Source organism: Elephas maximus, chromosome 6, assembly GCF_024166365.1.
Source record: "Elephas maximus indicus isolate mEleMax1 chromosome 6, mEleMax1 primary haplotype, whole genome shotgun sequence".
Classification (NCBI taxonomy): Eukaryota; Metazoa; Chordata; class Mammalia; order Proboscidea; family Elephantidae; genus Elephas; species Elephas maximus.
Window position 1 is genome coordinate 30,936,709 of NC_064824.1, and position 26,193 is coordinate 30,962,901.

At 41.8% G+C, this 26,193-nt stretch overlaps 2 protein-coding genes across 2 annotated transcripts in view; both read right to left on the reverse strand.

The window, feature by feature from the left end:
* Window positions 1–14,764, reverse strand: part of LCT (lactase) — a 48,302-nt gene extending 33,538 nt beyond the window's left edge. The window contains exons 1-2 of the mRNA XM_049889235.1: window positions 14,125–14,764; window positions 1,960–2,039 (exon numbers count right to left, since the gene is read on the reverse strand). Of these exons, the coding sequence (XP_049745192.1) occupies window positions 1,960–2,039; window positions 14,125–14,764 (720 nt within the window). The remainder of the gene's footprint in view (window positions 1–1,959; window positions 2,040–14,124) is intronic.
* Window positions 14,765–21,988: 7,224 nt separating this feature from the next.
* Window positions 21,989–26,193, reverse strand: part of MCM6 (minichromosome maintenance complex component 6) — a 36,857-nt gene continuing 32,652 nt past the window's right edge. Inside the window, exons 16-17 of the mRNA XM_049889249.1 lie at window positions 24,928–25,067; window positions 21,989–22,480 (exon numbers count right to left, since the gene is read on the reverse strand). Coding sequence (XP_049745206.1) covers window positions 22,364–22,480; window positions 24,928–25,067 — 257 coding nt within the window. The 3' untranslated portion in view covers window positions 21,989–22,363. The remainder of the gene's footprint in view (window positions 22,481–24,927; window positions 25,068–26,193) is intronic.

Below are 26,193 nucleotides of genomic sequence, written 5' to 3' on the forward strand. Positions count from 1 at the left end.
GTTCATTGTAGCACTTTTCACAATAGCCAAGATGTGGAAACAACTGAAATGCCCATCAACAGAGAAATGGATAAGCAAAATATGGCACATACATTCAATGGATTATTACTCTGCTGTAAAAAAAAAAGATAAAGTCCTGATGCATGCCACAACATGGATAAGCCCTGAAAACACTATGCTGTGTCAGTCGCCAAAGGACAAATACTGTATGAGCTCACTTATATGAAATGAGCAAATACATAGAAACCAAAGATTATTAGTAGTTACCAGGGATAGAAAGGAAGGGGGAAAGGTGAGGAAATTTTTACTCAGGGGGCACCGAGTTTATGTTAATCGATGGTGGAACAATTTGGAAAAGGATAGTAATATTGGTTGCACAACATGAAGAATGTAATCAATGTTACTGAATTATAAATGTAGAAATTGTTGAATTGGCAAATGTTTTGTTGTGTATATTTCTACCACACACACACACACACACACACACACGAGTAAGATCCACAGAGGTTTGTGATTTAATAGGGAGTGTTAGGTGAATACACCAATTACACTAACAGAAGGCAGACAGAAAAGCTGTAAGAAAAGTCTAAGCCAGTGGTTCTCAAACCTTGGTGGGATTAGACTCAGCTGGGAACTTGGAACGACTATGAAGGCCCAAGCACTCTCCTACCTCTCTCCATGTTCAGCCTTGGTCTCTGAGTTCTTAATTAGCTCTACAGGTGATTCTTGCACAGATCAAAGCTTGGGAACTGTTGGGCTGAACAAACGGCTATGGGGTTCCAAGTGGAGAAAGACCATGTGAGGCTGAGCAAGGAAGTGTTATTAAGCAAGGTCCAGTGGAGAGCTCATTCACAGAGGCATCAAAAATGGTGGAAAAAGACAGAGTAGCATACATACGGGGATAATAGGAGGTGGGGCCAGAAAGGGACAGCCACACTCTGGGAGGCCCTGGGGAATTTATACCGATTCAGGGAAGTGTACTTTTGGAAGATTAATCAAGAAGCATTGTATAACAGAGATTAGGGCAGAGAGACCAGTTCAAAGGCTATTGCTAGACAAGCAATTTTCTGGTCAGCACTTTGGTTTGCTGAGTAGACTTACCAGGAGGAACCTAAGTAGATCACTGATAGCCCTTATCGCCCCTTGTAAATTAATTTAAGTGGCTTCCTGGCCCAGTCAGTCTTCCAGTTGATTTCCCAGAACCTTATCATGACTGGATTTTAAATTCCTGAACTTGAAGTTCAGAATATGCGGATCCTCCTTATAGTGTGGGATCTCCAGCTCACCTCAGTGCTGCAAGCTACAGAAATCAGCTGGGGGTTTTCTGGTGCTTTCAACCCTGCCCAGAAGCCAGCGTTACTGGGCCAGAGCTGTTTAATTCTCAGATTTTTTTTCATTTTATTTTTTTAAATGTAGTTAAAAAGTTATAGTTAGAGGCAGAGAAACCAGGATGGGTACTCTAGGGAGCACATTTTAAAAAGCCTTTACCCTAATATCATTCTGAAATTCTGGACCCTTCTAATAAAAAATCAGAGCAATGGAGGCATTTGGCTTCTTCTTGTAGGCAAGCAGACACTTGGCCCAGCAAGAGCTGGGCACTACAACAAAAGAGATTTTGTTTTTTGGAAGTAATTAGGAATCTAGAGAATGTATACCATTCGGAAGAAGCATTTATAAAAATGTCAAGCCAACAGAAAAAACTTCTCTTGTTTTTGTAAAATTAAAATTGCTGCTCTGCTGAGATGTTCCAAACCAAAAAACCAAACTCGTTGCCTTCAAGTCAATTCTAACTCAAAGCAACCCTATAGGACAGGGTAGAACTGCCCCATAGAGTTTCCAAGGAGCACCCGGTGGATTTGAACTGCTAACCTTTTGGTTAGCAGCTGTAGCTCTTAACCACTACGCTACCAGGGTTTCTGCCCAGATGTTACAATTGTTATTTCCTGTGGCCGTCATCACCTTGGCAAGCGCAGTCATGGATGGTTCTAGCAGGAGCTCAGCGATCTCTTCAGCTGGAAGAACTACAGAAAGCTTTCCACCTGAAACCAACCAGAGGAGAGACAAGTGAGGGGGAGGCTCTTACCTTGACAGACTCATTTCCTACCAACCTTTCTAAAGAATCTTTGAAGAAATCACTCATGAATTTATCCCAGCCAAGAGTTTTGTTTTATTTTGTTGTTCTTGTTGAGAATACACACAGCAAAACATGCACCAATTCAACAGTTTGTACATGTACCATTTAGTAACACTGATTACATTCTTCCAGTTTGTGCAACCACTCTTACCTTCCTGAGTTGTTCTCCCCCATTAACATAAATTCACTGCCCCATAAGGTTCCTATCTAATCTTTCGAGTTGCTATTATCAATTTGATCCCATATAGATAGTTCTTTGACTATGTAAAGGCATTCGACTGTGTAGATTCTAACAAATTATAGATAACATTGTGAAGAATGGGAATTCTGGAACACTTACCTGTGCTCATGAGGAACCTGTACATAGACCAAGAAGCAGTCATTTGGACAGAACAAAGGGATACTGGGTGGTTTAAAGTCAGGAAAAGTGTGCCTCAGAGTTGTATTCTTTCACCACGCTCATTCAATCTGCATGCTGAACAAATAGTCCAAGGAGCTGGACTATAGGAAGAAGAACAGGGCGTCAGGACTGGAGGAAGGCTCATTAACAACCTGAAATATGCAGATGACACAACCTTCCTTGCTTAAAGTGAAGAGGACCTGAAGCACTTGCTAATGAAGGTCAAAGACCACAGCCTTCACTATGGATTACACCTAGACATAAAGAAAACAAAAATCCTCACAACTGGACCAATAAGCAATGTCATGATAAAAGGAGAAAAGAATTAAGTTGCCAAGGATTTCATTTTACTTGGATCCACAATCAGCAGCCATGGAAGCCGCAGTCAAGAAATCAAATGATGCATTGCATTGGGCAAATCTGCAGCAAAAGACCTCTTTAAGGTGTTAAAAAGCAAAGATGTCACTTTAAGGAATAAGGCGTGCCTGACTTAAGTCATGGTGTTTTCAATCGCCTCATATGCATGCGAAAGCTGGATGAATAAGGAAGACCGAATAAGAATTGACACCTTTGAATTATGGTGTTGTCCAAGACTATCGAATATACCATGGACTGCCAAAACAATGAATAAATCTGTCTTGGAAGAAGTACAGCCAGAATGCTCCTTAGAGGCAAGGATGCTGACACTTCGACTCTCATACTTTGGACATTTTATCAGGAGGGACTAGTCCCTGGAGAAAGAAATCATGCTTGGTACAATAGAGGGTCAGCGAGAAAGAGGAAGACCCTCAGCGAGATGGGCTGACACAGTGGCTGCAACAGTGGACTGAAGCATAACAGCGGTTGTGAGGATGGAGCAGGACTGGGCAGTGTTTTGTGTTGTTGTACATAGAGTTGCTGTGAGTCGGAACGGACTTGACAGCACCTAACAACAACAACAACAGATAGTTCTTAAAAACAGCTGAGAGATTTTTGAAAACAAGTTGGCTCTTGAAACAAGAATGTTTCATATAAGTCAGGACTCTGAAATGCAGAACACTTGTAAACATTTTTTGGGAGAATAAACGCAGTCTCCCAGCAATGTAAAAAGTGTAAGATGAGAACTCCTCCTTCTTGCACTTGTTTTGACAGGCAGGGGAGCTCTCAGGAAGCTGCTGCGCCACAGTCCTAATTCACTGTACAAGCATCAATTCAACTTGTACTGTACATTGAGAGGAAAAGAGGAAATACAAACAGGTGCAGCCGGTACCCACTTCCTTTGACGTTTGATCACATAATTCTCAAACTTTTGTGTGTGTTAGAATCACCTGTGGTGCTGATTAAAATGCCAATTCCCAGGCCCTGCCCTCAGAGAGTCCATTCAGCAGAGCAGGGTGAGCCCTGGAATGCACATTTTCATTCGGATGTGGTGGTCTTCAGACCAAGAGTTGAGGAACACTGCCGTGGAGTTAGGATGTCTGAGTTGTTTTGTATTGTTATCTAGCTGTTTGAGGTGCATAAATCTTTGTCCACACTGGCTTGTGCATTCCTTCAGGAGCAAAATTTAATCCTGCAAGTATTGAGCTTAGGACTGGGTGCGTAGAAGGTACTCAGACTTTGATTTGGAAGTACCAAACAAAAACAGAATAAAACGAGAACATGAGACATAAACTCTAAGACTGTATGAGTGACTCCTCACTTTTGTCCACATTCTATACAAGAGGAAGACATTCCCAGCTAATGAAATCACCTAGAACAACTGCCAACTACAAAGAGCTTATTTCAATAAGCATAATGGAACTTTGAAATTTCCCAGGCAGGGAACATCACCCGGAGACACTTGGTGCCCATTCTGATAAGATAGCGTTGTTTTCCAGGTTATTTAATGATATACCAGTGGATGCATTTCACCTTCACAGATTTTCAGTATTCAGTCTCTCACCATATCAACACACTAGAACATATCGTCTCAGCTCAACAATGTGCTTAACAACAAATGGGCTCAACATTGTAAAATGCGCAATTTAGTATCATCTCTTTTTTTTTTTTTTTCTAGACCAGTGAAATGTAACATGGGTGTCTTAGTTATCTAGTGCTGCTATAACAGAAATACCACAAGTGGATGATGGCTTTAACAAAGAGAAATCTATTCCCCCCCCGCCCCCCAGTAAAGTGGGCTAGAAGTCCAAATTCAGGGGAAGGCTTTCTTCCTCTGTCAGCTCTGGAGGAAAGTCCTTCTCATCAATCTTCCCCTGGACTAGGAGCTTCTCTGTGCAGGAACCCTGGGTCCAAAGGATGCACTCTGCTCCTGGTACTGCTTTCTTGGTGGTATGAGGTCCCCCTGTCTCTATGCTCACTTCTGTCCTTTACATCTCCAAAGAGATTGACTTAAGACACAATATAATCTTGCGGATCTCATCAATATTACTGCCGCTGATCTACCTCATTAATATCATAGTGATAGGATTTACAGCATATAGGAAAATCACATCAGGTGGCAAAATGGTGGACAATCACACAATACTTGGGAATCACGGCCTAGCCAAGTTGACAGGTATTTGTGGGGAACACAATTCAATCTATGACAGTGGGTATAATTCATTCCTAAGCACAGTTAACCCACAAATCATTTCTATTGGATTTTGCAAGCCGTTTTTATCATAACAGTGAACAAATGTACCTAACGTTCCAGAAATTCTCATACCATACAAAATAACCAACTTCTCCAATATGGTCCCCAGCCTGTTTCCGGTGTAAGCACAAACTATGCTTCTTAAAATAATACAAATTACTCAGAACTGGAGTATCGCTGTAGGTTTGCAGTTCATATTTTCTATTGGATTGAAAGGAGGGTGGGTAATTGCCCTGGTTTAAGATAATTTCTCTCACGATTTTTGGTATATATGCCTAAAGATAGGGATCTGTGTCCATAGAACTCAAAGTCAGCATTTGCTGCTGGCTGAGAGAATTGACTGTATTCAGCATGTATGGAAAATCACCACATAACACTAAGGTAAGTTCATGGCCCTCAGAGGCATTTCTGAGTCTCTCAGGTATCAAAGAATGTTTCACAGACCTCACGGAGGGGTAAGCTCATCTCTCTTTTCACACAAAGGGAAGTTGTTCCTCCAAAAGCCATTTGTTCTGGATTGAATTGTGTCCCCCACAAAACATGTGCTGGAATCCTAACCCCTATACCTGTGTATGTAATTCTGTTTGGAAATCGGGTTTTCTTTGCTATGTTAATTAGATCATACCCAAGTAGGGTGGATTCTAAATCTAATCACTTCTAAAAAGAGCATAACAGACACAAGCAGGCTGGGGAAAACAGATGCCATGTGAAGATTGTCTACAAGCCAAGGAACCAAGCGAGGAACAAAGGAATGCCCCGTGTTACTTACAAGGAAGGAATTGATGCTGCCAAGACCCTCATTTGGACTTCTAGCTTCCAGAACTGTGAGAAAATAAATGTCTGGTTCTTTAAAGCTGCCTACATGTGGTATTTCTGTCACAGAAGCACTAGGAAACTGAGACCATTGCAGTTGTCCACAACAAAATAGCCCTTTCCTATTTGCCCCAAATGCTTCAAGAAAAGTAATCTGCCCAATGTTGAACTGACAACATCATTGCTTTAAGCCACTATTGCCAGGGTTGGGGTGAGGTGAGGATTACTAATATTACCCTGGAGTGTGTCCCAGTGTTGGCCAAATGGAGGGTGATGTGTGCAATTCTTACTGTTCACATCAACAGGGCAGCCACTCCTCTTTGTCCCAACCCCTCCATCTCTTGCGGAGACTCCTGACTTCTTTTATATCCTCCCCAGTGGCAATACACTGAAGGCAGCAATAGGCAGTTTATAATAACAGACATAAAAAGATTAGAAAAGAACTTTTAAAAAGTATTTATCAGAGGGAGTATAACTCTCCACTCCTTAAGTGTGGGCTTCACATAGTGATTTCCTTCCAAAGTGTAGAAAGGGGAAAAAGAGTAACTTTACAGTGGAGAAGCCTGACAAACACTACCTCAGCCAGGTGATCAAGGTCAACATCAACAGTGATAAGCCATGTTGATAGTATGTACCCTCGATATGATGTGATGAGAGCGGCACTTTACCTCTGTGGTCTTCCCACCCACACCCGTAACCCCAGTCTAATTATGAGAAGAACATGAGGAAAATCCCAGTAGAGGAGCATCTTACAAAATACCTGACCAGTATTGCTTAAAACTATCATGTCCTCAAAAACAAGGAAAGTCTGAGAAATTGTCACAGGCAAGAGGAGCCTGAGGAGACGTGATGACTAAACGTAACGGATCTCTTGGATGGACTCCTGGAATAGAGAAAAGGAAATTAAGAAAAAACAAAGGAAATCTGAATAAACTATGGACTTTAGTTTAGAATAGTGATTGGTTCATTAATTGTGACAAATGTGTCATACTAATGTAAGATGCTAATAATAGGGGAGACTGGGCACAGAGGAGTGATACATGGGAACTCTCTGTACCATCTGCTCGATTTTTTCTTTAAATCCAAAACCATTCTAAAAAATAGTCTATTAATTTTTTGAAGTGTTTAAAAAGGGGGAAAAAAACCCTCTTTTAAACCAACAATGGCTTTCAGTTTTGCATATTATCTTTTACTTCTTAATATTTGCCAGTCTGACAGGGGCTGGAGAAGCCCTGTGAGTATGGCCTCCAGACACCCTTTTAACTCAGTACTGAAGTTACTCCTGAGGTTCACCCTTCAGCCAAAGATTAGACAGGCCCATAAAACAAACCGAAACTAAATGGGCACACCAGCCCAGGGGCATGGACTAGAAGGCAGGAGGGGACAGGAAAGCTGATAACGGTGAACCCAAGGTTGAGAAGGGAGAGTATTGACATGTCATGGGGTTGGCAACCAATGTTACAAAACAAGATGTGTATTAATTGTTCAATGAGAAACTAATTTGCTCTGTAAATCTTCATCTAAAGTAGAATAAAAAAAATAATAATTGCCACTCAATGACAGAGAATGACTCCTCAAAGAATGGGTGTGGTGAGGAGGCACCATTACCTAAGAACTTTGAGATACAGGGAGGGAGGGGGATGGAAACACTTGGAAACTAGGATTTCTAAAGAAAGAAGATATGGATTTAAATAACTGTAAAAATATCATGGTTTAAAAAAATGCTATCAGAAAAATCAACTGAAAGAAAAGATTGATAAATTTGACCACATTAAAATTAGAACTGCTGCTCGTCAAAGTCTCCATAGGGTGGAAAAACAAGCCACATACTGGAAAAAGATATTGTTAACACACATAATCAATACAGATTAGATTTGAAAACAAAGAATTCCTACAAATCAGTGAGAAAATAACAAACAACTCAATAGACAAATGAGTAAGAGATATAGTAGGCATTTCACAGAGGAAAAAATACATGCGTTTCCCAATGAACACATGAAACACATAATAAACACATGAAAGCACACTCAACCTGAGTAGTAATCAGATAAATAGGATCATAAATACCACCTGATATCCACTAGATTGACAAAAAGAAAGAATTCTAAGAATTGCACGTGTTGCAGGGATCGACAAGGACTCTTATACACTGCTGGTGTGGATGTAAATTGGTTTAACCACAGTGCAAAGACAATTTATATTCTCTCTCAAAACTAAACATCTGTATACCCCATGACTAGCAATTGCCTGTGAATATAACAGGGTTTCGAATTGATTCTTTCCAGTTTGAACCCCTTCTGAGAATTTGCGTTTCCACCTAGATGTACTGAATCAGAATCTACATTTTAGCAAGATCCCCAGGTGATTCTTATGTATAACTTCCTGGGACCCTGTTAGAAACACAAGTTATCAGCATGTGCTCGAACCAGAAAGAACCAGTTTGAAGCCCTGGAATATATACAAGAGAAACTCTTGTACATGTACAGAAGCATATGCAAGAATGTTCATAGCAGCAATTTTCATAATAGCAAAAACTTGAAAACAGCTCAAATCTCCATTAGCAAGAGAGTGGGTTAATAACACGTGGCCTTGTCACACAGTGGAATATTACACAGCAGTGAAAAAGAATGAATTATAGCTATGCAGTCATGTGCCTTATAACATCCCTGTGGTCAATGTGGGACCACATATACATCTGTGGTCCCATAAGGTTTTCTGTTTTTTTTTTTTTAAAGGGAGAGCAACTCCGCTTTTGTTTATTATTTCCCCTTAATGGTTTTAAAGACCCCAAACCACCACAGTGAACAAGCAGAGGGGTTCCAGGGTGCATCCCAATCTTTGTAGCACCTGCTCCTCCTTTGTCTCCTCCTCTCCCTCCTCTTGGCTTCATTTACCCGCCCAACAGTGCAGCCTTTCACTCCCAGTACAGGGAAGCACCTGCCGATCCTTCTCTGCTCTTGCCACGGGTGCTGGTCGGGACGCTGAAAGGCCGGAGGTGCTCACCAGCTCCCATCTGGACGGTGGCAGCAGCCGTGGTTGTGCGTGATTAGAAAACGGCCACACTAAAAGGGTGATGGCAGCCAGGGTTGGGTTCAGGGCAGCAGCACATCCAATCCCCAAGGCCACCTTTCCGCCTTGCACCCTGCACTCCTGAGGAGGCTGCCAGTGGACGGAGCTCTCGGCCTTTGTCAGGAGGGCTCCCATAAGATTTTAATATAATAGACTTTATGGGGATTTAACTGCGGATTGTATGGGGACTGCCTGTATGTAATGTGGTATATGTGCAATGTCCAAATGGCATAATGCCCTGTTTTTCATAATGTATTGTGGACATTAAGTGACATGCACCTGTACTGAACAACATAGATAAGTCTTACAAATGTAATTTTGTACGAAAAATCGTTAAGTCCTATAAGACTATAAAAGGCATGATACTTTTTTATGGTACTCAAAAGCAAGCAAAATTGAACAATATATTATTTAAGCACACATATATTTGTGATAGAAATTATAATATTTTAAAAATAAGGGAAATCACAATGAGATACCACCAGAACAGCTAAAATAGAAAAAATTGGTAACACCAAATGTTGGCAAGAACATGGGTCACTGGAACTCTCATACACTACTGATGGGAGTGCAACTACTTTGGAATACTGTTTAGAAATTTCTTGAAAAAGTTAAACAGATGTATACCAGCAATTCCACTCCTAGGTATTTATCCAAGAGAAATCAAAACACGAAACTTATACACAAATGTTCTTAACAGTTTTTTTCATAATAGACAAACACTGTTTACGAACATGTAACTGGTACATCCATACATTGGAATACTACTCAGAAGTAAAAAAAAAAAAAAGGAATTATAATTCATGCAACCACCTGAATAAATCTCACAAACGTGATGCTGAATGAAAGAAGACAAACACAAAAAAGTACATACTGTATGATGATTCCATTTGTATTTATGGTGACAGAAATCAGACCAGTGATTGCTTCTAGAGGTAGAGATTGAATCAGGAGGTGCACAGGGGATTCTCTGAGGGGTGGTTAATGTTCTCTGCTTCAATAGGGGGTGGGTTAAATGGATGTGTGCATTTGTATAAACTTAAGGTCTATACATTTCACTATATGTAAATCATACCCTGACAAAAACATTCCAAAGAAAAAAACTCAGAACTGGATATTGTATTTTTTATTTTCTAATTGGCAATCAGTGGCTCCTTCATGTATTAAAAAAATAATAATAATAACCAAAAACGTGGTGAAGGTGCTTTGTTTGCTAAAATGCCACTTTTTCTATAATTAAAAAAATTGTATCTGAAGTGTTTGATTTGTACCAATAAAGTCATTGTGGGCTCCATGGAATGGTCAACCGAATATTGAGCGTAGTGGTAACCTGGGGTGCTGGAAGGCACCGGAGGGGATGGGGAGGAACATATGGGTAGATGTAAGTTCTCTTAGGGTTTGTTTGTTTTAACGAACCCTCAACACTCTCACTTATGTTTTATTTTAACATTTTTAATTGAAATATATAATTTACCTACTATAAAATTTACCCTTTAGAGGGTATACCTTGTGGTTTTTCACAAGGTTGCGCAACCATTACCACTAACTAATTCCAGAACATTTTCATCACCCCAAAAAGAAATTTCATAACCATTAGCTGTTACCTCCTCCTTCCCCAAACTCCAGCCCCAGCAACCACTAATCTGCTTTCTCTCTCCATGGATTTGACTATTCCGGACATTTCATACAAATGGAATCCTACAATATGTAACCTTTAGTGTCTATCTTCTTTCAATTAGCATAATATTTTCAAGGTTCACCCATGTTTAACATGTATTAGAACTTCATTCCTTTTTATGGTTAAATACATTCCATTGTATATATTCTGTATTTTGTTTCTCTATTCATCTGTTGATGGACATTTGGGTTGTTTCTACTTTTTGACTATTACGAATAACGGAGTTATGAACATTTGTGTACAAGTTTTTGTGTGGACGTGTGTTTTTGTTCTTCTTGGGTATACACCTAGGAAAGGAATTGCTGAGTCATATGGCAACTCTGAGTTTAACTTTTTTTTTGTCTGAAAATGTCTTTATTTTGCCTTCATTTTAAGATTTCAAGTTTATTGAAATTTATATCAATAAAATGCATCCATTTTAAGTAAACATTTCTATGAGTTTTGACAAATTTGAATGCCCATGCAATCACTACCACAATCAAGGTATAGAATATTTTCATCACCCCCAAAATTCCCTTGTGCTCCTTTCCAGGCTGTTCCCAACTGTTCCAAGCTGTTCCCTGGCCTTAGGCAATCACTGATTTGCTTTCTGTGAGTTTTTTTTTTTTTAGTCTAGGTTTGATTGGTTTTTCTAGAATTTCATATGCAGTAAAACCTGAGAAAGCTGAAAACTGTGTAAGGCAGAAACCCGTCAGAAAGGAAAACTCCCATATTTTCCACTAAAACGAATGATACAAAATGCAGCCTTTCACTCCTGTCAAAGGCAGAAAACTTGAGAGACCTGGAAAAACAAGGCAGTCTCACCAAGTTTGGGCTCTCACAGGTTTCACTGTACATGGAGCCTAAGTTTAACTTTTTTTTTTCTGTGCAACTTCACAAATCTTGCGTTTAATGGGTAAATTTAATTGTACAATTATTAAACTTTTTTCAGCTACCCATTTTTTAAATCTTTTTTTATTTTTTAATTTCTTTTATTATTGTACTTTAGATGAAGGTTTACAGAACTAGCTTCTCATTAAACAATTAGTACATGTACTGTTTTGTGACATTGGTTACCAATACCACGACATGTCAACACTCTCCATTCTTGACCTTGGGTTCCCTATTACCAGCTTTCCTGTGCTCTCCTGCCTTCTTGTCCTTGCTCCTGGGCTGGTGTGCACCTTCAGTCTCATTTTGTTTTATGGGCCTGTCTAATCTTTGGCTGAAGGGTGAACCTCTGGAGTGACTTCATTACTGAGCTAAAAGGATGTCCAGGGGCCATATTCTCAGGGTTTCTCCAGTCTCTGTCAGGCCAGTAAGTCTGGTCTTTTTTTGTGAGTTAGAATTTTGTTCTACATTTTTCTCCAGCTCTGCCCGGGATCCTCTATGGTGATCCCTGTCAGAGCAGTCAGTGGTGGTAGCCGGGCACCATCTAGTTGTGCTGGACTCAGTTGGTGGAGGCTGTGGTAGTTGTGGTCCTTTAGTCCTTTGGACTAATCTTTCCCTAGTGTCTTTGGTTTTCTTCATTCACCCTTGGCGTGAGACCAGTGGAGTATCTTAGATGGTTGCTCACAAGCTTTTAAGACCGCAGATGCTACTCCCCAAAGTAGAATGTAGAACATTTTCTTTATAAACTATGTTATGCCAATTGAGCTAGATGTTCCCTGAGACCATGGTCTCCACAGCCCTCAGCCTAGTAATTCGGTCCCTTAGGGAGTTTGAATGTGTCTATGGAGCTTCCATGACCTTGCCTTGGGCAAGTTGTACTGGCTTCCCTAGTACTGTGTACTGTCTTACCGTTCACCTAAGTTACCCTTATCTATTGTCTGTTTAGTGTTTATGATGAGTGAAATAAGCCAATCACAAAAGGACAAATATTGTAGGAGACCACTACAATGAAAACTCATGAAAAGGTTTACACACACAAAAAAAACCTTTGATGGTTATTGGGGGGGGGGGTGGAAAAACACTAAATTTAACTTTTTGAGGAACTGCCAGACTGTTTTCTAAAGCAGGTGCACAATTTTACATTCCCACCAGCAATATATGAGGACTCTAATTTTTCCACATTTTTGCCATTGCTATTGCCAACAACTTACTATTATCTCTCTTTTTTACTTTTTGCTTTTTTTCATTGTGGAAAGTATATATGTAACAAAACATTTGCCATCTCAACATTCTTTATATGTACAGTTCAGTGACATTAACTTATGTTCATCCTGTTGTCTTTTTTGTTATAGCCATCCTAATGGGGGTGTATTGTAAGGCCTACATTTACACGTGCTGCCTTGACATCTTTGAGCCTCACAAATTCAAAAGGCCTAACTGCAAGTGCCCCTGCTCTTGCCAGGTATGCCCCTTAACCGGGAGAAAACGCTCCCCACCTGGTTAATTCCCCCCTCAGCTGAACCAACTGCACTCCACCCAGTCCTCAACCTAACGGGTCTCACCTCCCAGCCAACCGATGAAATTATTCAGACAAGCCAATTACATCCTCCCATGGGAACCAAGGGGCACCTCATCCTCTTGTTACTACAAAGAAAGCCTGCCTCCCACACCCTTGCTAGTTCATCCTGTTTCTGAGTGCAACCTCCATGTGGCCCTGCAAGATGTGCAGTGTCCTCCTGCCCTGGTTGCTGAGTATCAAACCAAACCAAACCAAACCAAACCAACCCTATTGCCATCGAGTCAATTCTGACTCACAGCAACCGTATAGGACAGAGTGCAACTGCCCTATAGGGTTTCGAAGGCTGTAATCTTTACAAAAGCAGATGGCCACATCTCTCTCCTGCAAAGCAGCTGGCGGGTTCGAGCCTGACCTTTCGGTTAATAGCTGACTGCTTAACCACTGCACCACCAGGGGTCCTTAGCTGGTAGATATGTACAGTATATAGTAAACACAAGAAAGCATGTATAGTCCAAAATGGTTCTCAAAATTGGTGTACCTATTATCTGGGGGTATTTATTAAAATCATGGGTGTCCCGGCTGTGCCTCAGACTTACTGAATCAGAATCTCAAGTTACCTATGAAGTAGGAATGTGGACATTTACAATTACACTGTCCTTACTTCCTGCCAGTATTTCCTATGTATTTGTCTCACCTGCTAGGATGTAAGCTGCAAATAGAAGGCATGAATTGCTCTGCACAGAAAATGGGAAGGCTGAGGACGGTGGAGAGGCAGAGTCAGGGAGGCGGGATGGTAGAAGGGAAGGAGGACGAGGTGGCACATGACTGGGCAAGAGGTGTCTAAGGGATATTTTTCAAGGGGAATGGTGGGTGCTGGGTGATATAAACCACCCTTTCCTAGCTCCATGAGGAAATCTTCAATATAGAGTTAATTTCTTGCTCGTGTACAGCTACACAAGGGGTATTGAAGGTGACTGGGAAGAAATGCCGAGTCCTGCGCTAAGGAGGATAATGGTCAATGCTGACTTACCCTGAGAAGCAAACGTTTGGTGGTAAATCTCACAGGCTTTTCTGTGCGCATCTGTGAGAGTCTGGAGACGTGAAGCTTTTGATTCCTGATAGGGAAGTTCCGTTATTGCCTTGTTCAGGTCACTAAAAGTGAACCAGATCCCAACTAGGTCCCCAAAGGAGTGGAAGGCGAATGCGGCATAGTCAGCGAAGAGGTCAGCAAAGGCTTGGCTTCCCTGGACAATGCTGGCGGGTAGTGTCTGGTTGTGCAGGATGACAATGGGCTGAAGCTGTGCGGTCTTCAGGGACTCTAGGAGTCTCCGGTAGCACTGCACTATTTTCTCGTCTGGATTCTTGGAGCTTCCTGTTGGAAGAAGCTGTGCCCATGGCAGAAATACTTTATAATGGGTAACCTGACTGGCATGAATACTGCTAAAGTACTCTGGCAGGAAAGCAGGCAGTGACTGGTGACAAACATAAATGTCCTTGTCACCTGCAGCAACATTATAGCCCTGGTTTCCCAGTTGGCTGTTCAGGTTGTGCAGCAAGTCATTGGTTAGAGGACCAGCAGCTGAAATGAAATTTCTATCACACTCCCAGTCAAACCCCCAGCATGAAGAACTTAAGAGCACGATGAAGACTAAATTCCAAGGCAGCTTCATTTTCAAGGAACTGCTAAAAGGCATGTGGAAACCTTACTTTATAAAGAACAGCTGAGGTAATATTTAACTGGGTTATCTACAATAATGAAATCAGTACGTGATTCACTGATATAATATTTAAAAATGTAAAGACCATAAGAAGAATCTGGGAAATGTCTGAAGAAAAAGTTCTCTACATTTTTTAAAAATTTTTATTGTGCTTTAAGTGAAAGTTTACAAATCAAGTCAGTCTCTCACACAAAAACTTATATACACCTTGCTACATACTCCCAATTGCTCTCCCCCTAATGAGACAGCCCGCTACCTCCCTCCACTCTCTCTTTTCGTGTCCATTTCACTGGCTTCTAACCCCCTCTACCCTTTCATCTCCCCTCCAGGGAGGAGATGCCAACATAGTCTCAAGTGTCCACCTGATCCAAGAAGCTCACTCCTCACCAGCATCCTTCCCCAACCCATTGTCCAGTCCAATCGGCCTGAAGAGTTGGCTTTGGGAATGGTTCCTGTCCTGGGCCAACAGAAGGTCTGGGGGCCATGACCACCAGGGTCCTTCTAGTCTCAGTCAGACCATTAAGTCTGGTCTTTTTAAGAGAATTTGGGGTCTGCATCCCAACGCTCTCCTGCTCCCTCAGGGGTTCTCTGTTGTGTTCCGTCAGGGCAGTCATTGGTTGTAGCTGGGCACCATCTAGTTCTTCTGGTCTCAGGCTGATGTAGTCTCTGGTTTATGTGGCCCCTTCCGTCTCTTGGGCTCGTAATTACCTTGTGTCCTTGGTGTTCTTCATTCTCCTTTGGTCCAGGTGGGTTACCACAGCTCTTTAAGATAAATTGCTGGAAATTAAATTGCTGGCTCAACAGGAATACTGTTTAAATTTTTTACTGAAATCCAAATAGTCTTCAATCCAAAACAAATGTCTTCAAATTTAAATCCTACTTCCAGACAGAAGTGTCCCTAAATCTCTCTGCTTTTGCTAACACCTATTATAAAGCTTTTCACATTTGTGACACTTTGAGGAATGGAAAAATTATCTCCTTATTGTCATCTCATTTGTCTGATTACTCAGAGGTGAAGCTCTTTATGTTAATAGGCCATTGACTTTTCTTCTGAAAATTATCCATTTTTATTATATTCATCTTATTACAAGATGGAAAATAAAAACAGGTATCTAACCTGCCTGTGTAAAGCGACTGAACTAACCCTGAGAGCTCAATGCAATCTTTCACCTAGGTTTTACATTTGCTGCCTAGCAGCTCCAGGTAACCTTTCGCTCTCATTATTCTACCTTCCTTACCTAGGAACCAACCCACTGTCATTAAGGAAATGAGTTTCTTTTCGGTCAGGCTAAAAGATGTGTACACTTAATGGAAACTTTTGATCTCAGGCTCCTCCTGTTTCTGAAGTACTGGGCAAAGTGATAGATCATGTAAACTCTTTGTTCTCAGTCTCCTCTGGAGACTGCTGCTCTGAGCAAGGTAGCTTTTAACAGACCACTTCTGAAAATGTTTTGTCACATCATTTCTTTGTAACCATCGTGAACTCTCCCTTGACCTCATATCATTCAGTTTTGTCTTTTAACCATCAATGTACTCATGTAACCAATAATGTCAAAGGTGGTGCTTTGCTAATCCCGCCTTGATTGACCTTAATTACTGTAAAACAATGAGAAAAATTGGAAGTTTATTCTCCCCCTTCAGCACTATAATTACTTGTGACTTGCATTTTCCCCCTGAGGTCTGGGAGCTTCAGCCTGAGTTTTCCTGGCCTCCCATTGCGATGTAACTTTGGCTTCAATAAATCCCTTTTGATTTTACCCTAAGCAACCGCAGCATTTTCTCTACAACACTCATGTTGTTGTTAGGTGCCATCGAGTTAATTCCAACTCATAGCGACCCTATGTACAAAAAAACAAAACACTGCCCAGTCCTGTACCATCCTCAAAATCGTTATGTTTCAGCCCATTGTTGTAGCGACTGTGTCAATCCATCTCGTTGAGGGTCTTCCTCTTTTTCCCTGACCCTGTACTTTGCCAAGAATGATGTCCTTCTCCAGGGACTGGTCCCTCCAGATAACATGTCCAAAGTATGTGAGAAGTCTCGCCATACATGCCTCTAAGGAGCATTCTGGTTGTACTTCTTCCAAGACAGATTTGTTCATTGTTTTAGCAGTTCATGGTATAATGGGGCAGTCCTACTCTGTCCTGTAGGGTTGCTATGAGTCAGAATCGACTCGACGGCACTAGGTTTAGGTCTTAGGGTATATTCAATATTCTTCACGAACACAATTCCAAGGCATCAATTCTCCTTCGGTCTTCCTTATTCATTGTCCAGCTTTCACATGCGTATGAGGTGATTGAAAACATCGTGGCCTGGATCAGGCACACCTTAGTCTTCAAGGTGACATCTTTACTTTTTAATACTTTAAAGAGGTCTTTTGCAGCTGATCTGCCCAATGCAATACATCATTTGATTTCTTGACTGCTGCTTTCATGGGTGTCGACTTTGGATCCAAGTAAAAATAAATCCTTGACAATTTTGATCTTTTTTCCGTTTATCCTGATGTTGTTTATTGGTCCAATTGTGAGGGTTTTTATTTGTGTTGAGGTGTAATCCATCCTGAAGGCTGTGGTCTTTGATCTTCATCAGTGCTTCAAGTCTTCTTCACTTTCAGCAAGCAAGGTTGTGTCATCCGCATAACTAAGGTTGTTAATGAGTCTTCCTCCAATCCTGATGCTCCTTCCTTCTTCATATAGTCAAGCTTCTTGGATTATTTGCTCAACATATAGATTGAATAAGTATGGTAAAAGGATACAACTCTGACACACACCTTTCCTGACTTTAAACCACGCAGTTATCCCCTTGTTCTTCTTGAATGACTACCAATTCTTTTAGGTATAATTCTTTTAGGTATAGTGACTGTGTATTCCTTCCATCTTTTTTTCTTTTTTTTAATTAATTTTTATTAAGCTTCAGGTGAACATTTACCATTCCAATCAGTCTGTCACATGTAGGTTTACATACATCATACTCCCTTCTCCCACTTGCTCTCCCCCTATTGAGTCAGCCCTTTCAGTCTCTCGTTTCATGCCAATTTTGCCATCTTCCCTCTCTCTCTATCTTCCCATCCCCCCTCCAGTCAAGAGTTGCCAACACACTCTCCAGTGTCCACCTAATTTAATTGGCTCACTCTTCATCGGCATCTCTCTCCCCCCCGCTGACCAGTCCTTTTCATGCCTGATGAGTTGTCTTCGGGGTTTCCTGCATCGTTTAATATTTTCCCCATAGAATCTTTCAAAAATTGCAACTCCAGGCTTGGTTTTTTTCTTCACTTCTTTCAGCTTGAGAAATGACAAGCATGTTCTTCTCTTCTGGTTTTCTAACTCCAGGGCTTTGCATACGTCATTATATTTTACTGTCTTCTCGAGCTGCCCTTTGAAATCTTCTTTTCGGCTCTTTTACTTCATTATTTCTTCCTTTTGCTTTAGTTACTCGACATTCAAGAGCAAATTTCGGAGTCTACAATACTCATATAGAAACTTTTAATAGATTTTGAATACTAAAGCATGTCACAAAAAATTTTCCTGTATTAAACTTACTTCCTTATAGTTTTATTTTTAATCCTTAGCTCTTTAACTCATCTTGAACTTTGAGTATACTGCGTGGCAGGGCTAATCAATTTATAATGTATTATTGAGTAGGCCATTCTTGAAATGCTGCCTTTATCAGAAATGAAATAGAAATATATACAAAATGCAGTGCAATGGGTTCCCTTATGTGGTCTTTTTGCCCCTAGTTTGTGGGGAACAACAACTCAGGAGGGGATTTCCCAAATAATTGACATTTCCTGGGTAAGCTGGCCTGGCCCGGTAACTGAAGCCTAAGGAACCCTTGCAGCACATGCAGTGGTTAAAAGCTATGGTGAGCTGGTGCTGCTAACCAGAGGTTTAAATCCACCAGCCACTCCTTGGAAACCTTATGAAGGCAGTTCTACTCTGTCCTGTAGGCTCGCTATGCGTTGCAATCGACTTGACGGCAACCTTTTTTTTTTAATATTGATTTTCAGAGCCCTGGTGGAGCAGTGGTTAAGAGCTTGGCTGCTAATCAAAAGATCAGCAGTTCAAATCTACCAGCCACTCCTTGGAAGCCCTATGGGGCAGTTCTACTTCGTCCTATAGGGTTGCTTTGAGTCAGAATCAACTGGACCTCAATGTGTTTGGTTTTGATTTGCAAAATGGAGGACTGGTTGGGCTTTGATCCGGCCAGGGAGCCTCTGCCTTGAAATTGACAAGAAATGCCCTATATAAAGGGCTGAAAAACAGGTTCTGGGGTCTCCTAGAAGACAGCTGGAAGGATAGGTGCTTCATTTGGGACATAGAGGCCCTGCACTGAGGACCCTCCCACACCTGATATGGAGCTATAACACTGATGGAGGGCTGGACCCGGTAGAAAGTAGGGCAGTCAGCAGTGGCTGGCAAAAGAGCAGCGGCCAGGAGAAGCCAACGAGCTGGGCAGAGGAGTGGCAGCAGAGCGGTGAGTGGGCCAGGACAAGACACAGAGGTTTTGGGGGCTTCTTGGCTGAAAGCTGAGAGGGTGGCACATCCATTAAGACATAGTTCCGTGCTGGAAACCCTTCCAGACCAGGGTGAATGAACCGTAACATGTTTAGAGCTGTGGACCAGCAGCAACGGTGCAAGAAACAAGAGACAAACAGGGGGACCAGACGATGGCAGCAGAGTAGGACAGAGCCAAGGGCTGTACTGATGAAATGAGCTGGGAGAAAAGTGACGGGGCTAGAAGCGGAGCTGTCCCAAGGCTGCTGGTTGAGAGCCGGATTGGGGATGGGCCAGGAGCTGAGCTGTCCCAGGGCTGCTGGTTGAGCGCGCTAGACTTGGTAGCGGTGGGGCCAGGAATGGAGCTGTCCCAAGGCTGCCTGTTGTGAGCTTGATCAGTCACAAAGGGCCAATAGTCAGAGCTGGCCAAGAAAAGCCACGGAATGCACACGAGCGCACCTGTGTGCAACAACAGCAGTAGCCATAACACACCTGCCGAGAACTGAAGCGGTAATGCAGTTCAGGAGCTGGATCTGGGTGCACCTGCCAACATGAGCTATGGCACGTGGGCCCAGCGACGTAAGAGCTAACATGTAGTTTCAGGCTGGGGACCCACCTGGGATTGTGCCCTGTGCATTTCTTTCTCTGTTCATATTCTTTTTATTAAACCTGTGATTGCTGGTGCGGTAATTCTGTGGACATCACAACAAACGAGTGATCGAACCCAGGGTGCTGTGGGGAAAGCGGCTGGTGTCGGAAATAATGGAGGCACGGGAAACTGGGGACATACTTGGCCTCCATCGCGTGGGAACCAGCTTTGGGCTGATTTTTATAGTCTAAAAGTTACCCCTGAAGTCATAGAAGTTATCACTTCACATAGGTATTCCTAGGTTTTCTACTGCTTGGCTGATGTTTTTTTTTAAAAAAAAAAGATTGATTTTTAATCTAATCTAATATCACACTATTTTTATTTCCATAGCTCTATAGTACTTTTTAGGCCCCTGGGTGGTGCAAAATGACTTGCGCTTGGCTGGTAACCAAGATTGGTGGTTTGAACCCACCCAGCAGCACCGCAAAAGAAAGGTCTGCTTCCCTAATGATTACAGCCAGGAAACTCTACGGAGCAGTTCTATTCTAACACATGGGGTTGTCATGAGTCGGAATTGATTTGAAGGGACAAGACAACAACATAGCATTTTTTGTTTTCTGGTAAAACGAGGCTTCTCCTTCCTATTATTCTTTTCCCCAGAATCTTCTTGGCTATTTGTACATTTTTTTTTTCCATATGTGGTCTGAAGATATTTTTAAAATCTAGGTCTACCTCATTTTGTGTGTGTCCCACAGCATAGCTGTATCACAATTTATGTAATCATTTCTTTATGGATGGACATCTATTGGGAGTTGGTTGAAAATTAAATTTTACAGATAAGTCGACAACTTAAAACATGTACCTTCAGGGAACATATCACGTCTATCCCCTTATCTTCTTTAGCACTCTTTTCTAATTTTCTTCATAAAGATGCTCCATCATCCAGTAGGCACATCACCTCCCTGACAAGGACCACATGGAGGAAGGGGGTGTGGAAATAAGCACTTATTCAAACATGCAGAAAATTTTTTGTAGTAATGACTACTGTGCTCTGGAGTCCCTGCTCTCCCTTGTGGCAGAATTGAGGAAGAAAGGACAAATACTCCAATCTAAAAGAACTCATCTTTCCTGGGTTTAAAGTTCTTATCTGGATAAATATTTGGCCCAATTAAAGCTCCAGCTCCTGTTTCTCTCCCCACCCCACCTTCCTTATCAAGTTGGTCGTGCAGGGAGCTCTTCCTACCAGAAGTGGGAGAGGACTCTTTCTTGCTCTCTTCTGGGTCTTCCTTAGATGTCCTCATCTTGCCCAGTCACTGAATGTCCTGCCTGATATTTGTCTGTGTCTTATATTGACACCCTCCTCTCCCCACAGGCAGTCTAATCCCGTACCCAAGGTTTGCTCATCCCAAAGTCAAGGCTACCCCTGTTATTTAGAAACATACTTTTGACAGGAGCCGTATACCCTTCATCTGCTGTGTAACTTCTCTATCCATCCCCACCCCAACTGTTTATGAGCCAGGGGAGCCTGAAACGTTTCTATTTGTGAACTCACATAACATGGATAAACCCACCCCCTAGCAGCCCTGCACACCCCAGAATGCCACCTGTTGTTGAAAGCTGCAACAACAGGGGCTGCTACATCATGAACACACTGATCATAGCTACATTTCAGAAATTGTTAGTATCCTCAATAGTAATAATTTTTCCTGGAGGAAAGCCTTAAAATTTGCGGACAGCTTGTAATATAGAAAATGACATATTTCTCTTAAAAAAGTGGTTGGAAAGCAATTCTAAGAAATTACCCTTAGAACATAGAAGTCAGAGGAGTTATTAATAACTGCCGTTAAAAGAAAAAAAAAAACAAAAAAAAGAACTAGAAGTAACCTTGAAGTTATCTCCAAGGCCCCTTAGTCTTCATACTAAGTAATTCTAATAAGGGCTCCTCCTCACAGGAACTTACTCCTACAGGCTGATCACAAGGCCACACTTCCATTCCCTCACCACGGATAAAACAAAAAGGGAAAGTCTCACAGTCACAAGTTGATTAGAAGCAACAATCCTATCAGAGTTGAATGAAATAATCCAAAAGACAAGTACAGAAGATGTTATTTTATTTTGGTGAATAAAGAGCAGTAGTTGGCAACAAAAAAAGTTACTTCTCCAATAAGATACCACACACTATAAAAGGAGCAGACTTTCCTACGTGTGGAAAATAAAGATCTTAGTTACAAAACTACACATCATTGAGTCCCAACTTCATCTGGACAAGAACCACACTCAAGAAAGTGCTTAAGGCTGTGCTGGTATGAAAGCATGTGGCAGGAATGTGACTCCTCAGACCATCAACTCAGTTCTTATTTATTAAAAGGAACCTTTTTCCTGAAGCATCACTCTCACTGGCAGAGCTCCTCCCGGGCCCCAGACCAGGTGGCAGAGAGCTTCTCAGCTTGGGTCAGTTACTTCAATACCTCAATCTTCCAGCAAGTAGTTCGGGTTAACTACCAAGTAGGGATCTTCTTCATAGCTCTCACTTCCATCTGCGGAGCCTTTCAATCCAGCTTGGGTGAGCTCAATGAGAACATGGTCCTGTGAAACACAAACACGTGTCCTCAGGCCTCCAGCAGCTGAATAACAATGCCCAGAACACCAGACTCAATCCTGCTTCGGAATGTTTGCTACCCACCCCTCCCAAAATGCCTAGATTTACACCTTAAAGCCACTTATCAACAGTTTGCTAAAACCTGTTCCCAGTAGGATGCTGACCTTTTCATACCATAAACACTTTTTTGAAACATTAAGACAGAAGAAAGCTCAACGAATACTATGATTTTAGTAAGATTCTCTGGCGCATTATAGCAAGTGCTGAAGCCCTTGCTTGCGGTGCATCTAAGGAACAGCGGCACGGCCAGTGTGGCTGGGGTGCTATGGGCAGGGGGAGGTGGGAGGAAATGAAGTGAGACTGGAAAAGGCCGGACTGTGTAAGGTTCTGCAGGCCATGTGAGGGAGACTGGATGTTATTCTAAAGGTGAAGAGATGCACTGGAAAGTCTTGGAGCAGAGCAGTTAAAAAAAGAAAACAACAACAACAAATCCTCGGATGTCCTGACTTGTGGGCAGAGAGCCAGGGCAAAGGGGGGCAGCAGTTAAAAGGGTCCTGCGGAAGTCCAGCATGTGGCTCAGGTGGAAGGAGTGAAGGTGGTGAGAAGACACACACACTGAAGGCAGAGTTCACAGGACTTGCTGCTGAAGAGAATTGTGAGGAGAAGGGATGATCCCACTGTCTGGGCTACAGCAACTGAGCACATGGGAATGCCAGAGGGGAAAAGAACTCTTCTGAACACCTTAAGTGTGAGATGCCTACTAGTACACAAGCAGGCAGCTGGCTGGCTAGATACAAGTGGAATTTAGAGGGGACGTGAAGGTTGGGAACATAAATGTGGGAGTCATTAGCAGATGGGTTTACATTCACAGAACCAAAGAGGTCACTTAGGTAATGAGTATTAACAGCAAAGAGGTCTGAGGAATAGGCATAGTCACTCCACTTAAAAAGTGAGAAGAGGAAGACTCATTAAGAGGCTAAGAACAAACAGCCAGCGAGACAGGAGACCCTGGAAATACGGTGACTCAGAAGTGGCCAAGTGAACCAAGTATCACTAGAAGGAGTAAACGATTGTGAAACATGCTGCTGACTGGCTGGGTACAGAGAACAACTAACTGATTTGGCAATATCAAAGGTCATTTGATGGTGACTGGACAAGCAGTGGTTCAGGTGTAGGGAGTGGTTTGAAACCCTGACCAAGGGAGTTCAACAGAGTTGACCAGGAGTGGGAAAGGAAACGGAGGGTTTAAGTATATACAAGTCTTTTCAGTAATTTTTCAGTAAAGAGAGGTATAGAAATGAGGCACTAGCTAAAGGGAATGTGGAGTCGGGGTCCTCCGGCCCCTTTAAGGTGAGACATTACCATAAAAAAAAAAAAACCACTGCCGTCGAGTCGATTCTGACTCATAACGACCCTATAGGACAGAGTAGAACTGCCCCATAGAGTTTCCAAGAAGCGTTACCATGCACCATACATTTTTATACTGATGAGAATTACCTAGTCAAGAGCAGACAGTTGATGATGTAGAAGAGGGGATGACCCCAGAGCAAAGTATCTGAGCAGATGATAGGGGATAGGGTGCCTTTACAAGTTGGGGGTTGGTCTTAAATAGGATGGAAGGCAGAGCATACGGGCTGGTGGTAAGAGGGCTAGAAAGTTCTCTTCTGACTACCACTTTCTCTGTGATTTAAGAGACAAGGCTAGCACAGTGGAAGAGAGACGGAAGACGCAGGCGGGAGTACAGAGAAACAAACAAAAAAACCAAAGCCATCGATGTTGAGCCGATTCCGACTCATAGCAACACTATAAGACAGAGTAGAACTGCCCCACAGGGTTTCTCAGGAGTGCCTGGTGGATTCAAACCGGTGACCTTTTAGTTAGCAGCCAAGCTCTTGACCACTGTACCACCAGGGCTCCAAGTACACAGCAAGTGTGTAAAAGTCCTCTAAGAGTGGCAGAATGGCCTGATTAGGGAAAAGTAACAATGCTGGGCAGTACTAATGTGAGGTCGATAAGAACTGTCCACTTGAGATCTGTGATCATGAATTTAAAAGTAAGATTTGGCACATGGTCGTACGCTTTTTCTTTAGGTGCATGGATAGAGAAAAGGCAGTTAGATTTAACCAAGGCTGGGGTTCTGGGAAGAAGTAAGACAAAGAGAGAAGGAAACTGAAAGTGTAAGAGTAATTAAAACACCCAAATACTAAAACTCCATATCTACCTTTGGAGATTTAACTTACATTCTGCTAGTTTTAGCAAAGGAAGTAGGTTATTTACTTGGTCTTAATTATCCCTTGTTTTACAACTTATAATCCTGAACAGGCCACAATGATTCAAAGTAAATGAACATCAAGACACAGATCACTAATGAACCTACAGATGTCAGCCATGAACTGTCTCGTTAAAACTCGAGCAAGTGCAGCGCTGTACGTACGTAGCGTGTGAGCCGTTGAATGACTTTCTCTATGATTCTTTTTTTATTTATAAGTTCCTCTTCAGAGTCTATTTCTGATTCAATTTCCTTCAAGTACCAGTTAATAAGCTCACTCCTCTTTAATGCAGACTCATCCTCTTCTGCAACAGAAAAATACATTTTAAAAGGATTAGTCTTCTAGCAAATTATACTGCCAATCCTTGGAGTTTGCACACACAAGGTAATGTACAGATTAGATAATCATCAACCTGTCAGAAAGCACATCCGCTGAAATAAGGTTTGCAATGTTCTAGCTCAATCCTGAAATAACCTGTCATATTACTTGTATTAAAGGATGTCTTACTTTATCCTGAAGAGGAGAAAAACCTAATAAAGTCAAGATTACAGGAAACAAGTTTCATAAACCTATCAGGATTTCCAAGTATGAAGGTCTTTCCTTAATCTTCTTATGCTTCATCACATATGAGAATGTTTGCCAATAAGACTAGAAAGCATAAATTAGGAAGGAAGCAACAGCTAGGAAAAGTCTTAAAAATAACTTCCTCTTTGAAAGGGGAAGACTTTCTGGAACTCAAGTCAACTGAGAAGAGAAACCCATGGGTGTTCCCTCAAAAAAAAAAAAAAGTCAGTTTATTATAGCAAGGTAGTCTAAATTCACAAGCAAAGTTGGGACCCAGATATTACAGTAACTGTCACAGAATTAAAGTGTTAATAAAAGAAAATCCCACTTAGTCTTAATTCTAGCAATCACCAGTAATACTGCAAAATCAAAACGGGAAAATTCTAGTCTTACTGATGATTGCCTTTAAAAAGCTTTATTATGGCTGTACTGAAATTACAGTGGTTTGTCCACATGCTCTTGGGTAAGTGACCTCTCCCGGGTTTAAAGGTCTGCTCCCTATGCTAGAGAACAGTGAAGGCTGAGAATAATTCACTTTGCTGGGTCAACAGTATCTTTTTTTTTTTTTTTAAGGAAAGGAAGGAAACCCATCAGAATTTATTGGTGGAATGCAGACAGTGTCTGGGAGATAATCATATCAAACTGTACCTTTGCTCTATCAATGGTCTGCCACGTTTAAAACTTAGTTGCACAACGGCGGAAGACAATATGAAGTATATTGTGAATAAAGAACATATGTGTTCCAAATCTTGTTATGAGAGAAGAGAGTGGGGATAAAACCTAACATCTCTTCTAGTGGCCTCTTTATTGCCTTCTGTACTCCCACTGATCCAGTCCCTAGCGGAATGAGCAAGAAACTACAGGGC